Source organism: Oncorhynchus kisutch, linkage group LG14 (genome assembly GCF_002021735.2).
Source record: "Oncorhynchus kisutch isolate 150728-3 linkage group LG14, Okis_V2, whole genome shotgun sequence".
NCBI classification, from domain to species: Eukaryota; Metazoa; Chordata; class Actinopteri; order Salmoniformes; family Salmonidae; genus Oncorhynchus; species Oncorhynchus kisutch.
The window spans coordinates 60486589-60501873 of record NC_034187.2 but is presented as its reverse complement, the minus strand read 5'-3'; the positions used below and the strand labels follow the sequence as shown (position 1 = coordinate 60501873).

General features: G+C 42.0%; 1 protein-coding gene across 9 annotated transcripts in view; it reads right to left on the bottom strand.

Moving 5' to 3' along the window:
* Positions 1–1348: 1348 nt before the first annotated feature.
* The window catches only part of LOC109903558 (tropomyosin alpha-3 chain), a 34808-nt gene continuing 20871 nt past the window's right edge, over positions 1349–15285 (bottom strand). For 2 of the 9 annotated variants that reach the window (XM_020500334.2, XM_020500339.2), the window contains 5 exons: positions 12392–12467; positions 10799–10861; positions 10047–10116; positions 9784–9862; positions 9049–9417 (listed from right to left, as the gene is read on the bottom strand). In XM_020500334.2, the coding sequence (XP_020355923.1) occupies positions 9414–9417; positions 9784–9862; positions 10047–10116; positions 10799–10861; positions 12392–12467 (292 nt within the window). In that variant the 3' untranslated portion in view covers positions 9049–9413. Of the gene's footprint in view, positions 2777–9048; positions 9418–9779; positions 9863–10046; positions 10117–10798; positions 10862–12391; positions 12468–15285 lie in introns of those variants that run through there. The other 7 variants (XM_020500336.2, XM_020500341.2, XM_020500335.2 and 4 more) reach the window with 4 other exon arrangements.

Genomic DNA, 15285 nt, shown 5'->3' with positions numbered 1-15285 from the left:
TGAGCCCTAGGACCATGCCCCAGGACTACCTGACATGATGACTCCTTGCTGTCCCCAGTCCACCTGGCCATGCTGCTGTTCCAGTTTCAACTGACCTGAGCCCTAGGACCATGCCCCAGGACTACCTGACATGATGACTCCTTGCTGTCCCCAGTCTACCTGGCCATGCTGCTGCTCCAGTTTCAACTTCCACCTGACTGTGCTGCTGCTCTAGTTTCAACTGTTCTGCCTTATTATTATTCGACCATGCTGGTCATTTATGAACATTGAACATCTTGACCATGTTCTGTTATAATCTCCACCCGGCACAGCCAGAAGAGGACTGGCCACCCCACATAGCCTGGTTCCTCTCTAGGTTTCTTCCTAGGTATTGGCCTTTCTAGGGAGTTTTTCCTAGCCACCGTGCTTCTCCACCTGCATTGCTTGCTGTTTGGGGTTTTAGGCTGTGTTTCTGTACAGCACTTTGAGATATCAGCTGATGTACGAAGGGCTATATAAATAAATTTGATTTGATTTGATTTAAAGACACGTGACTTACCCCAAAGGGCTTAACGTATGTACCTTGGATATACGTATGCAACATACAATCACGTTAGGCTTCAGGGTAAAGTGTGGAAGGGACCAGGGGTAGATTTGGAATGGGGGATTTGACTGATGTCCATCTGTTCTGCCCCCTAGTAATAACAAGCCATTGATTACCCCGATGGTTTGAGGTCATTAAGAAGCCGGACTCCTGCAATGTTGTGGTGATGCGTACCAATCACAAGCTGATCCTGCCTGTTTACGTAGAGCCGGCTAAGGCCAGCCTTTCTTGGAAAACTGACAACGACCTGCTCTTCTGATTTCTGCCTCGGTACAGCAAGGACAAAGCATTGAGGACTCCCACACACACACAAGGCACAAACTCGATATGAACCGAGTGTACACATACAAGTAGTGTTACCAAAACATGGACAAAGCACACAGACACAAATACAGACATTCATACAAATTCACTTAATAAGGTCTGAACATAAATGTCAGCCACTCAACATTTAATAAAAATGTCTATACAGTATGAAGACATGCTACACAAAGACAAAAATGTGATTCATCATTTAATGATGACTTTTCCTCCCAGGTAGGAGCTGTACATTACTGTTTGCTAGTGAGCGGTTGTGCACACATGGAAATTATACTAGTGTCTATTTCATGCATGCATCCCTTACGTGCGTTTTTAAAATGGGCTAATTATAAAGCAACTCAGACTGAATTGACCCATCCCTGGCTTGTGCAATCTAAAATATTCTACACAACAATCAGATTGCACTTGGAGAATTTAACTTCATATGAAAATCCAGAGACAGAGTTTTGTATGGCAGTAAAAATCATGGTCTTTATTCAACAAAGAAAATATCATTACAATGGAACAAGACAAACAAAGTGGTTATACATCTCTGGTGAATTTCCAGTTAAAACATTGAGTTGAATTATTTTACGTGTTGTAGTTTAAATCCTACTTAAAGTATAGGTTTAAATCCCCCACCCATTTTCTATAATTGGCATGGTACTGGCAAAGTGATAGCCATTGATTTGTGAACCCAACAACCTCACTATAAACTTCTCAAACTAAAGGCTGCATTAACAGGCAGCCCAATTCTGATATAATTTGACCAATAACCTCTGGAAAATATGATGTAATAGGTCAAAAGACCAATTCGCTTAAAAAAGTTCAGAATTGGAGAGTTGAGGCCGAATAATTAGTGTCATACAAGTGCAGCACTGTTTTTTGATTGTGGCTATGGTTTCAGTAGGAGAAAACACATACATTAGGCAAAATATCATAAACAAATTATGCATATCCCCAAGGAATATGAAAAACACAAAAACAACTAACTTGGTTGCATGATACCGCTTGGACATCATCAAATTCAGACCACCCAATGTGTTTTTTGTCCCAGACTATATTGGTGTAAAGTAGGCAAAGGGCGGGATAAAAGGGATATACTGTATATAAGGACGGAAAGAAGCCTAGTTCCATTATGGACCCTATCCCCTAATCTTTTTTGGTGTCTACTAATCATAAAGGATTGCAAAGGCCAAAGCAACGTAGTGATGGCCCAGCCCTCTGATAGACCAAGTGGAGCTTCTTCAATCTCGCTTACCACTTCAGCACTTTCAGATTTGTGAACTTTGAGGGTTTAGTCATTAAAGGAAGGTGATACAGAAGAAAACAGAACCAGTCCATGGAATACAACGGCAGGACTGAAGTCAGAAGTGAATAATCCTATGTAGTAAAAGGCTAGAAAAAGCATGTGCACCGTTTCCCCATTTTCTATGGTTGATCTTGAATGGATAGAAACCAAAATGTGATATTCTATGGGTGAGATGACTGACCGTGTTCTCGTTAACTTGGCAAGGAATCCTTAAAGGCAGTCATGCTAGCCACATTCAAGCAAGGAGAAGATGGCATTGTAGACCACATAAATATTACAGAGTGTCCCTATTAAAGACCATTCCAATGGATAAAGGCAAGCCCTTCCACAATGTGTCACATTGATGTGCTCTGTAACAAGAACAATCAAAGCTGTTGAGAATAAAGGTGTCATAGTAAATAGTGGTTTTGGCATGCTTCAGCATCACAAGGGTAAATCCCCAACAACAGAGTGAGGAGAAAGGAGAGACAGAAAGAGAGAAGTGGGAGGGGGGGGTTCTCAGAAGCTGTTGAGGTCCTGCAGGGTCTGGTCCAGGGTGGCATGGATCTTGAGATTCTCCTCCTTGGCATTGGCCAGTCTCTCTGGAGAGGGAGAGATTAAGCATGTATTATTCGTCTGGGTAACACGCCAAGAATCCCTAGGTACCACTAATGGAGCTCTCTGTTTTAAGGGCTACAGAACACTGCCATAATCAGCCGTTGTCAGTTTATGACAACTGACTATAACCCCAATAATTACTTAAACCTGTTTTCTAACCGTCGCGACGGTTTCCTATTGCAATTATGTTTTTGCCCAATATGAATGAGGGTTTGGGTAATGTTACCCTCTAAAAATATAACTCAACATTTCTAAAATGAGCAATCCTCAGTGGTAGGGTTGCAAAAGGAAGGTATTACTGGAAACTTTAAGTTTACCAGTAAATTACCAGAATGTTGGCAACTTTCCCATTATTTTATCAGACGATAACTAGGTGGTCTTTGAGTACTTCAGATGATCATGTAACTAATTATCTCTGGGTCTCTTATTTTATGTGATAAGGCCACACAATCTAAAAATATTACTTTATAGTTGGAACAGTTGCAGAGTTATTTGAAATAATGCCATTGTTGATTAGATGCTTTCTTCATTACTTTAGCTATTTTCTCTTGAACCTTGGTCTAGTCACTAGAAACTTGTATATACAAAGGTATACACACACTTCAAAAGTATAACTTACTAAAAAGTTACCATAGGCAGTCATGCTAGCCACATTCAAGCAACCTGTTAATACCTGTTACCTGTTAATTACCAAACTGGAGTCCGGTAACTTTGGTAAATGACCAGTAACTTTGCAACCCTATTCAGCGGCTTAACTTGTATTCATGAACCAGGCAGATAAACAAAAGCTGCATTTACAAAGACAGTCCAATTCTTTCACTAGTCTTTTTACCAATCACATCAGATCTTTACACATCAAATATGTTTGAGCTTATGATTGGTCATTAGACCAATTAATGATGATAAATATATCAATTGGGCTGCCTGTGTAAAAGCAGTATAAATATCCAAAACCCAGCATTTAGTGGGTCCCTGGGATACGCATTGAGCAACACTGCTATTAAAAAAAGTGTAGACAGTAAAACAATCAAGTGGATGTAAAGGGAAAATAGTGGAGCATAGTAAACAGAATGAATAATACAAATATGCAGAGTACAGAAAAGGTCACATTACCTGAGCATGGAGTAGAGGGAAGATGAAGAAAAAATTGCCACAAAAGGGCAGACTTACTAGGTCAACCACTAGGGCAGTGTTTCCCCAAACTCGGTCCTGTGGACCATGATGTGTCGTTCTTTTGCCCTAGCACTACAGAGCTGAGAAATATGGAAAGGCCACTTGATTTCAACATCTGAACATAGTGGGCAGGCTAGCATGTTGTTCAAACAGTTGGAGGTAGAAGGGTGTGTTCACAATGCAACTGTTCTACCTTGTTAGCTAGCAAATATATCCAAGTTAGCTAAACTTGACAAGGAGCTAGCACGTGGGCTTGTGCTTGAGAGATGGAGCCGCGTTACATTTTCTGTAATACCTGCGACAAGGAGTTTAGTTGTCATCATTAGTGAATGTGCATTATGAACTGACGAGAAAGCCAGAAAGAGTTATTGCCGAAAAGCAGGTTAAACTACACTGCTCAAAAAAATAAAGGGAACACTAAAATAACACATCCTAGATCTGAATGAATGAAATATTCTTAAATACTTTTTTCTTTACATAGTTGAATGTGCTGACAACAAAGTCACACAAAAATCATCTACAAGCTGATCTAACTTTGATGTAATGTCCTTAAAACAAGTCAAACAACAACTCAGTAGTGTGTGTGGCCTCCACGTGCCTGTATGACCTCCCTAAAACACCTGGGCATGCTCCTGATGAGGTGGCGGAGGGTCTCCTGAGGCATCTCCTCCCAGACCTGGACTAAAGCATACGCCAAGTCCTGGACAGTGTGGTGCAACGTGGCGTTGGTGGATGGAGCGAGACATGATGTTCCAGATGTGCTCTATTGGATTCAGGTCTGGGGAACGGGTGTGCCAGTCCATAGCATCAATGCCTTCCTCTTGCAGGAACTGCTGACACACTCCAGCCACATGAGGTCTAGCATAGTCTTGCATTAGGAGGAACCCAGGGCCAACCGCACCAGCATATGGTCTCACAAGGGGTCTGAGGATCTCATCTCGGTACCTAATGGCAGTCAGGCTACCTCTGGCGAGGATTGTGCTGCCCCCCAAAGAAATGCCACCCCACACCATGACTGACCCACCGCCAAACCGGTCCTGCTGGAGGATGTTGCAGGCAGCAGAACGTTCTCCACGGCGTCTCCAGACTGTCACATGTGCTCAGTGTGACCCTGCTTTCATCTGTGAAGAGCACAGGGCGCCAGTGTTGAATTTGCCAACCCCCACCTGTGGACGTCGGGCCCTCATACCACCCTCATGGAGTCTGTTTGACCGTTTGAGCAGACACATGCACATTTGTGGCCTGCTGGAGGTCATTTTACAGGGCTCTGGCAGTGCTCCTCGTGCTCCTCCTTGCACAAAGGCGGAGGTAGCGGTCCTGCTGCTGGGTTGTTGCCCTCCTACGGCCTCCTCCACGTCTCCTGATGTACTGGCCTGTCTCCTGGTAGCGCCTCCATGCTCTGGACACTACGCTGACAGACGCAGCAAACCTTCTTGCCACAGCTCACATTGATGTGCCATCCTGGATGAGCTGCACTACCCGAGCCACTTGTGTGGGTTGTGGACTCCGTCTCATGCTACCACTAGAGTGAAAGCAACGCCAGCATTCAAAAGTGACCAAAACATCAGCCAGGAAGCATAGGAACTGAGAAGGTCTGTGGTCACCACCTGCAGAACCACTCCTTTATTGGGGGTGTCTTGCTAATTGCCTATAATTTCCACCTGTTGTCTATTCCATTTGCACAACAGCATGTGAAATGTATTGTCAGTGTTGCTTCCTAAGTGGACAGTTTGATTTCACAGAAGTGTGATTGACTTGGAGTTACATTGTGTTGTTTAAGTGTTCCCTTTATTTTTTTGAGCAGTGTATTTTGATAAAATAATTAAATGAATGGGTCTTATGGTTGTGGAAGGCTGACATTTAGCCTAGGTATAATCTAAAGCCCTGAATTCATTAGATCATTGCTAACGGTTTCAAATTGTACAAAGCTTAATTACAGAAAACATATTTAAAAATCCAGATATAGCTCACAAGTTAATATGCCATAATCGCCCAGCCCAAAGGAATACTTTGAGTGACCACTCGTTGGAAGCCCACTAAAGCAGTGTAGGAAGTGTAAAATACATCTGGAAAAAGGGATGTGTACACTGAGGAAGGGAATACCTGAGCAACATGGACACTATAGGACCACATTCAGCAAAAGGCCGCTACACACTTCAGGCAAACGCAGCGACCGAGCATATGTACATACTTTTATGGTAGCACAAATTCTGGGAGTGACTGTATACGACGCTCTGTCGCTCTGTTTGAGTAGGGTGTGTTGGGCCTTTAACGCAATTGTGGAACGTAGCAGAAAGAAATGTAATAAATAGAGCTGACCCCTATTCTGCATGTCAGAGGCACGTTTGTTCTACGTAAAGTTTCAATCTGAACATGCCACAATTTGGCCCAGTTGACCGCGGCCTAGGATAGAGTCACTGGGAAAAGTTGTCATGTTTTTCCTCATGCAACAAAGATATTCCCCTGAATATTCAACCACTGCATCCTTAAGTTGAAGTGAATTTACTACAAATATAATATTTTTTAATCACCATAATCAGGAATGTGGTCATATTAAAATCGGAATCAAGTTTTTCTAATCTAATTGAAATCTCTATAATCGGAGTGGCTGCGGGTCTGGATTTTCTGGAAACCTGATTTTCTTTAGGCTAAAGATGTCTGCACATGTATTTTTATGTAGCTGCTGTACAGTCGGCTGCCCCCTCCTTGATCTGCGATGAACACCCTCGAAGTATTTAGGCTACACCTTTGTTGTACTAAGGACATGGTCGATACGTTCCAACTATTGCATTCCGTACCTCTGTAGGCTATTAAGCACAAGTGCGATTTCATGGGATTCTTTTCAGGAGGGGTTGTTTCAGAGGAGCTACACCATGAAGAGGACGTGAACAGGACGTGAACAGGACATGAGCGCAGTCATTTTACCTGCCACACCAGAGATGTAAACAGATGCGGGCGTGAAAGCAGAATCAGAAGCGCACCGTCTCGTCTGCCAGGAATCTATTGACTTTGGGTTCAATACGAGTAGCCTATACGGACAGCCATATTTCTCATGCCATCAAAAATAAAAAAGTTCAGTAAAATTCTACAACCATCTGCAGTCAATTAGCCTTGTTCATTAAATCAAGAATTGAACAGTAGTTGGCTAGCTGTCTGTACTTTGCAGGACAGAACAAACGCATATCCATTGACAACTTTGTCCTATCAAATCAGAATATCGGGTAAGGGTCTATTCTACATTACCCACTGCCTCAAAAGTTAATACAACTAACACTATCTGCAACTGCCTTTCTCTTCATTAGCTGGTTTGAATGTGTGAAAAGTTTATAAAACCCATTGATACTATAGATTACAACCTACCTCCAAATTATGAATGAGGTAGACTACAGTTCCATTTAAATGTGTGTTTTTCCCCATACAGGTAGGCCTACTGCTATAGTTGATGTAGCCTACTACTATTGGTCATGTTTCTGACATTATCATACTATGAAACTATGAAGCTGAGTGAAAGGTATAAATATTTTGACACTAAAAAACTATTTCAGGCACTTTGTATGGTGTACGTGCTGTTATTGTAAAAAGGAAACATCACGGCTTAGCCGCAAAGTGGTAGGCCACACAAACTCACAGAACAGGCACACCGAGTGCTGAAACGTGTCAATTGTCTGTCCTCAGTTGCAACACTCACTAAAGAGTTCCAAACTGCCTTCTGGAAGCAAAATCAGCACAAGAACTGTTCGTCATGAGCTTCATTAAATGGGTTTCCACGGCAGAGAAACTGCACACAAGCCTAAGATCACCATGCGCAATGCCAAGCCTCGGCTGGAGTGGTATAAAGCTCGCCACCATTGGACTCTGGAGTAGCAGAAACACATTCTCTGGAGTGAGGAATCACTTCACTATCAGGCAGTCCGACAGACAAATCTGGGTTTGGCGGATGCCAGGAGAATGTTACCGGACTGAATCCAGAGCCAACTAAAGTTTGTCGGAGGAAGAATAATTGTGTGGGGCTGTTTTTCATGGGTCGGGCTAGGCCCCTCAGTTCCAGTCAAGGTAAGTCTTAACGCTACAGCATACAATGACATTCTATACTGTGCTTCCAAATTTGTGACAACAGTTTGGAGTTTGGGGAAGGCCCTTTCCTGTTTCAGCATGACAATGGGGCCTGAGTGTTGTGAAATCTGGGAATGTATTGTAATGTTTTTAAAATTGTATAAACTGCCTTCATTTTGCTGTACCCAATGAAGAGTAGCTGCTGCTCTGACAGTAGCTAATGGGAATCCATAATAAATACAAATATGTCCCTGTGCAGAAAGTGAGGTCCATACAGAAATGGTTTGTTGAAATCGGTGTGGAAGAACTTGACTGGCCTGCACAGAGCCCTGACCTCAACCCCAATGGGATTAATTGGAACGCCGACTGCAAGCCAGGACTAAATTAGTGCTCGACCTAAATCTATCCATCTTACCTGACCAGTTTATAAATTGCGTGACATCATAGAATTTTGCAAACCCACTCCACCAAGATAACCCGGAGCAAGTACAATACAGGCAACTACAGGAGATCAGATGCAACACAGAACGAGCCCAAACCCAAGTTAGGCTGTCAGACAGTTGATGGGGTGGATCTTCGTATTGAAATTTGAATGAGTTTATTTTTCAAGCATGTTCATATTTCATGTAAGCTGCACTTCTATTCAGTTTTTGTTGTACTGCTCGTGCACCATTGTGGCTCATCTAGTTGTATGTGTAAACAAACCCTATCAATTATGTGACATCTTGTTTGAATGAACTTGTTGCAGCGGCTCTCGATAAGAGTAAATGAGCAAAAATACCACTGTCACATGTTTAATGAAACCTTGTGCTTTGCCCTGTTGCTTTCTTATTTCTAGCCTAACCCCACTGTGGAGGCACCATCACTACTGCCAATCCCTCTGCTCATTAAAATGTACAATTTCTACAATGACTATTTGTGGAAAAACAATGAACATGGTAAGAGCAACAGAAACCATTGTGTTTGTGATGTCACTTTGAAGCTACCCTAGCGCCCCCCCCCCCAATAAAAACATTGTTAGAGACAGCCGACAGGTTTTTCCTCCTCCCTTTGTTCAACATTTATATAGAATCACATGTAGAGAACAGGGTGAAACATGGGACAAGGCAAGATAGAGAAATACAAAGAGTGCAGGCTTGAGCACAGTGCATAGTGACCCAAAGAAACAAATAGTTGCCCGAGAGGGGGAGAGAGAGAGAAAGTGAGGCAAAGGACTAAGAGTGAAAAGAAAAGCACAAAGGGGGCAGATTTAACAACCACGTAAGGAATGAGTGAAGATGGACAGGAAGGAAGGGGGAGAGAGAACCACGCCACCGAAATGGATGTTCATCAGGAGGACTGAGACGAAATTCTTGAAACCACAACAGGGGAGTGAGGAAGTGAGCTTCCCAACATTTATCTGAAAACAGAGGGGTTGAGAGACCGTGACTCAGTAATTCAGCTATTACTTCACAAACCACCTTTTAAATGTCACACCACTCATATCACACTTAGATATTTTTTCCAATCACAAAAACCCATTAGTATAAATAGTGTTGGTTGGCAGATTTTGTTGCATGACTCAAGCTTTGCTTTTGCATGATGTAGTTTGTCACATATGCCAACTCCTTAGAAAAGTGAACATTACATGGCTGTTAGGTGACGTGCTATAGAGAGTCAGGTGTTTTTCCTGGCCCCCTGACTTCAGTGCAGTGGAATATTAGATTCTCAGTCAAACCCCACAGGCCCTGCATGCCAACCACACACACGGTCAACCCGTATTTACATGGAGGTCATGTCATTGAGGGCATGGTCCAACTCCTCACTAATGGCCTTGTACTTGAGTTTCTGTGCATATAGCTCATCTGTTCAGAGAAGCCAAAGAGTGAAGGGAAAGAGAAAGAGTGGAGAACAGGAGGGGAAAAAACAGGAGAATGAGGGAAGCTGCCAAAGGGAAAGTAATATATGCTAAAATAGACTGATTAAGCCAGAACAGGACCCCTCCTGTATATCCCAATGCACCGTCAAGGCAAAGCGTCTGGATCCTACCTTCCAGATCATCGATGGTCTTTTCCAGCTTGGCCACAGACCTCTCAGCAAACTCAGCACGAGTCTCAGCCTAAGAAAATAAGTCAAAACAAAGCATTCAATCACGAAACTACTGAAACCTTGATGACCTAGACTAAATAGGTTAACTTGTAGACTACAAAAGGAATTAAAACCAAACTAACCTGACTTTGTGAATAAAGAAATATTGGGACAAATTCACATTCGTCCCATATACCTAGCACGCAATGATTGCATCAAGCATGTGAGTCTACAAACTTGTTGAAAGCATTTGCCATTTGTTTGTGATGCATTTTAGATTATTTTGTGGTAAATGTAGTGTGTAATTTGAGTGTCACACTCATGATCACAGATAGTCCTGAATAAAATTGTGAATAATGATGAGTGAAGGTTGAACGCACAAATATCGTAATCCCAAGACATTGTAATGGTGAGAGGTTAGCATAACAGGGAAGGTTAGCATTTTGGCGGGGATGATATTTTTGTCGGTCACAGTCCCAATACTTGGAGCTCACTGTATGTGATCCTATACAAATGTAAGCAAGGTTTGAAATTATCATGTTTTAGTCAAATATTACATCTGTTGGGGATTCTTGAGCTCAACTTGCAAAGTACTAATTATTTGTAATTATGTTCTGGCCCCCTTACCGTCGGCTCATTTTTCTTATAAAATAATAAATAGGCTCACGTCTGAATCTACTTGATGATCCCTGTTCTACAGGTTATCCACTTACCTCTTTGAGCTTGTCAGTCAGGATCTTGATCTCTTCCTCATACTTGTCCTCCTTCTGGGAGTACTGTAGTAGAAGAGAGGACTGTCAGTTCAAAGCAGAGCGCCCAAACACCAAAACATAAAATAACTGACATGAACTCAATCTCATGTAAAAGACCAGTTCGTTGATGCTGCAATAGAATGATTCCTAAAAACATGCCATGATAATGCATGCCAAATTAGTTCAACAAATAGAACAATATCAAGGGCAATCCCAGTGAAGTCAACAGTACATGTGTGACTTGGCTCCTTCAGAGGTTAAATTAATCCATCTGTCTACAGCTCTAGAGATACCAGAATTCTTGCTGAGATTGCAATTCTGGGTGGGGCCTTGAATACGGTTGGACCGCAGTGTCTCAATTGCCCAATCATCACTGATTGGCTTGAAGAAAAAAAAAAACATCTGATGAGTAATCGAGGTGTAAAACGTTCAGGATGTTGAAAATAGAAATGTACCAAACAAAATAAATGTAGATAGTAATTTGAATAATTCCTACGCAAAACATTTAACTTGGCAAACTTCTAAACATTATGCCCCATAGGAAAGGCCATTGGTTTCCCAGGTCTAAATCAGTCACTGGTGAAACACGAGAACACTACTGTCCATAAAAAGGTGGAAGTAGAATACCACTTATCTAACCATTATTCCACTGAAAAAAGTTTACTTGTAGGTATGTTTACTATGCATCTGCTCTGAGCAGATCTGGACATGCATTTGCAGGAATACAGAGGCAAGAATTATAAACCTGGGTTGTGGTCATTAGGTCACGCATTGGAAACCGTTAAATGTTTCTGCAACAGAAAATGAGTCCTGTTAGTCTCTCCTGTTTGGTGCCTATTGAACATAGCTCTGGAAGTGTTCATCTGTATTCCACTGCAGGGTCATTGGAGGATAACAATTACAAAGTGGGTGCAAAGGAACAATTCATTAAAAGTAACGTTCTCTATGTTATATTAGACCAAACCCTTAACTTAGTATGGGGGTGTTTGTCCATGCAGGCCTTCGGTCCAATCAGAAATATGGAGATTAAATGCTCAATTAATCATGTAAGTGTGACCTTTCTAGGAATTATAAACATAGGCTGTAAAGGGCATTGATGACAAGAATGGATGTCTGGGAGAGGTAGGAGGTATTCAAGACTGGAATGGGGGTAAATGCCAAAGGGAAATTAACTACACTGACCAAGTAACCCAAGGTTAAATGCCTGAGGCATCAGGATATGAACTACACACACAGGCAATGTTGTTCAAGGCAGAGTCAATACAGAACCTCTGGTGTAGGGTGAATACAGCAGCTGCACTCAAATACACATGCTGCACACAGATACAGGTACTAACTCTAACCCTACGTACACACCACACACACACACACACACAACCCCCCCCCCCCCCCCACCCCACCACCACGTGCAAAGAAAAATTGTCAACGCACAATACTTACTAAATCGCTTCCTCAGAGATGTAAACAGTCAGACAAAAACATGCCCACAGGTACATGCTAGATTCATCTGAGGTTTACACAACCAGGTAAAATACCAACACACAGACACGCTACCTTCTCTGCCTGGGCCTCCAGGGACTTAAGGTTATTGGTGACGTTTTTCAGCTCCTCCTCCAGTTCAGCACATTTACTGGATTTGAGGAGAGGTCGCCATTGAGTTTGTTTCAAGAGAATCAGAAGACAAGGAGAGATGGCAACGAGGGCGGAGCAGTGAAAAGGAGGAAAGAGTAGCAGTGTGAAAACATTGGCAATACAGTTTAAGATAATTGATGTTGAGAGATGACAAATGGTCTCGGGAGGAGTAGATAATTAGGAAACATGAAGAATGAGTGCCTTATGTCAGAAAAGACATGAAGCTAACCACACCACAGCGGTTACAGACCCTTGACACTACCAAATCTCCATATTATATAGTGTGCCTACCTCACAACAGGAAATCAGTTTAAGCAACAGCCTCAATGAAAGACAAGCTATACGAGTAATGTTCACTGTCGTTAGAATGGCATGTTTTAGGCTGGAGATGTCCTTAAGGGCATTAAAAAAAAAGTGAGTTGTGCATGCTCAAGTTCTCATGGGTCAATTCTGTGTTATTTTCAGTAGGGCACACCATAGCAAAACATTTTGCAACAGAAAACTAAAGCAAGCATTTCTTATTGGATGAGTTGACATAGAAACTGGGTGAAGCTATCCTACTAAACACAACCGGAACTCCCATCGATTTTAAAGCAGTAGAATGCCACTTCCTTAACATGCACACTGGATTTCATGCAAACACAAGTTGAGAAAAGAGTAGGGAAGAGAAAGGGAGGCAAGCGCGAGTCAAGGAGAGACGAGGCAGATACTGAAAAGATATGGAAAGAGAAGTAGAGGTTGGAGTCTGCAGGTCCGGGAGTCATCCAAAGAGGACCACCCGTTTGTCCTGAGGCCATTATTCTGATGACTTCTTTCCCATCCTCCACACACACACACTCACAGAGAGAGACTTTCTATGTACACCTTTTGAGATTTAACAATAAATAGGTCCTACATCCATAAATCTCAAGCCTGATGTTAGACCAATGGTAGATTATACTAAAGCAGTCAGTTGAGCATGAACACGCTCATACATGCATTTCGCTTACACACCATGAAGTGTAGGCACACTCACCACACACAGTGGGGTGTCCAATCAAAAAACACATGATTTTCACAAATGGGTAAAAAAAAAGTTCTATAATCCTCTTAAAAAAACACCAAATGGCCAAAACTCATGTCTATGGCCAGAATTAGGGTGACCAAATCAATGGAGGCCAGGTTTTTAAAAAAGTGGTAAAAATATATAAGGAAAACAGCATTGCGTCAGCTAGGCTGGATTCTGTGCATGAATTAAAGCTACTGGTTGCCTCACAGGCTCACTTTCCCCCTTAAACTAATCTTTCTTCTCAAATCTGCAGGACATAAAACAGTAGAGGTAAGATGGATATAGATGAGACATGACATGTATATGCTTTTTATATTAATTCCTAATTCCCTGTTATTTTCAAAAACAAGCGTCTCTGAAATGTCAACGGAGCACTGAGCTTTATTTTCAAAGCCTTTTACATTTAATTCAGCTCGTGTCATGCTAGTTTTGCAACCCGCGGAAACAACTGATGACAACCAAAATGTAGAATACTAAAATGTTGATAAACCTGCACGTTATGTCAACAGAGCTCTGTACTGATTATCAGTTGCATTAGGTTACGAAATCTGACTTATTGGATATAATGTCAATGATATGTTAGAAATACCCCACTGAATGATTCAGAACATGAACAATCATATTTGTCTTTGTAAGTTAAATTTTATCGCCAAAGCATTTTTTCAGACACAGTGGACAGACACCCTATTCACACACACACCCCTCCTTTTCAGTACATACAGACATAGGCATTTACACACATACACTGCCTTCAGAAAGTATTCACACCCCTTGATTTTCACATTTTGTTGTTACAGCCCGATTTTAAATTAATCAAATTGAGATTGTGACACTGGCCTACACACAATAGCCCATGTCAAAGTGCAATTATGTTTGTATAAATGTGTACCTATTAATACAAAATGAAAAGCTGAAATATCTTGTCAATAAGTATTCAACCCCTTTGTTTATGGCAAGCCTAAATCATTTCAGGAGTAAAAATGTGCTTAACACATCACATAAGCTGCATGGACTTGCTGTGTGCAATAGTGTAACATGATTTTTGAATGACTACATTATCTGTTTCCCACACATACAATTATCTTTAAAGGTCCCTCATTTGAGCAGTGAGTTTCAAAACAGATTCAACCAAAGACCAGGGAGGTTTTCTAATGCCTTGAAAATGGAACCTATTGGAAGATGAGTAAAAAAAAAAAAAGCAGACTACACCTTAAAGCATGGTGAAGTTATTACACTTTAGATGGTGTATCAATTAGAGGTCGACCGATTATGATTTTTCAATGCCGATACCAATTGGAGGACCAAAAAAGCCGATACCGATTAATCGGCCGATTTTGTTTTTATATTTTTTTTGTGTAATAATGACAATTACAACAATACTGAATTAACACTTATTTTAACCTAATATAAAACATTAAAAAAAACAATTTAGCCTCAAATAAATGAAATATCAGCCTCCCGGGTGGCTCAGTGGTTAAGGGTGCTATACTGCAGCGCCAGCTGTGCCACCAGAGACTCTGGGTTCGTGCCCAGGCTCTGTCGTAACCGGCCGCGACCGTGGAGGTCCGTGGAGCGACGCACAATTGGCCTAGCGTTGTCCGGGTTAGGCCGGTATGGAAATCCTTGTCTCATCGCGCACAAGAGACTCCTGTGGCGGGCCGGGCGCAGTGCACGCTAACCAAGGTTGCCAGGTGCATGGTGTTTCCTCCGACACATTGGTGCGGCTGGCTTCCGGGTTAGAAGGCGCTGTGTTAAGAAGCAGTGCGGC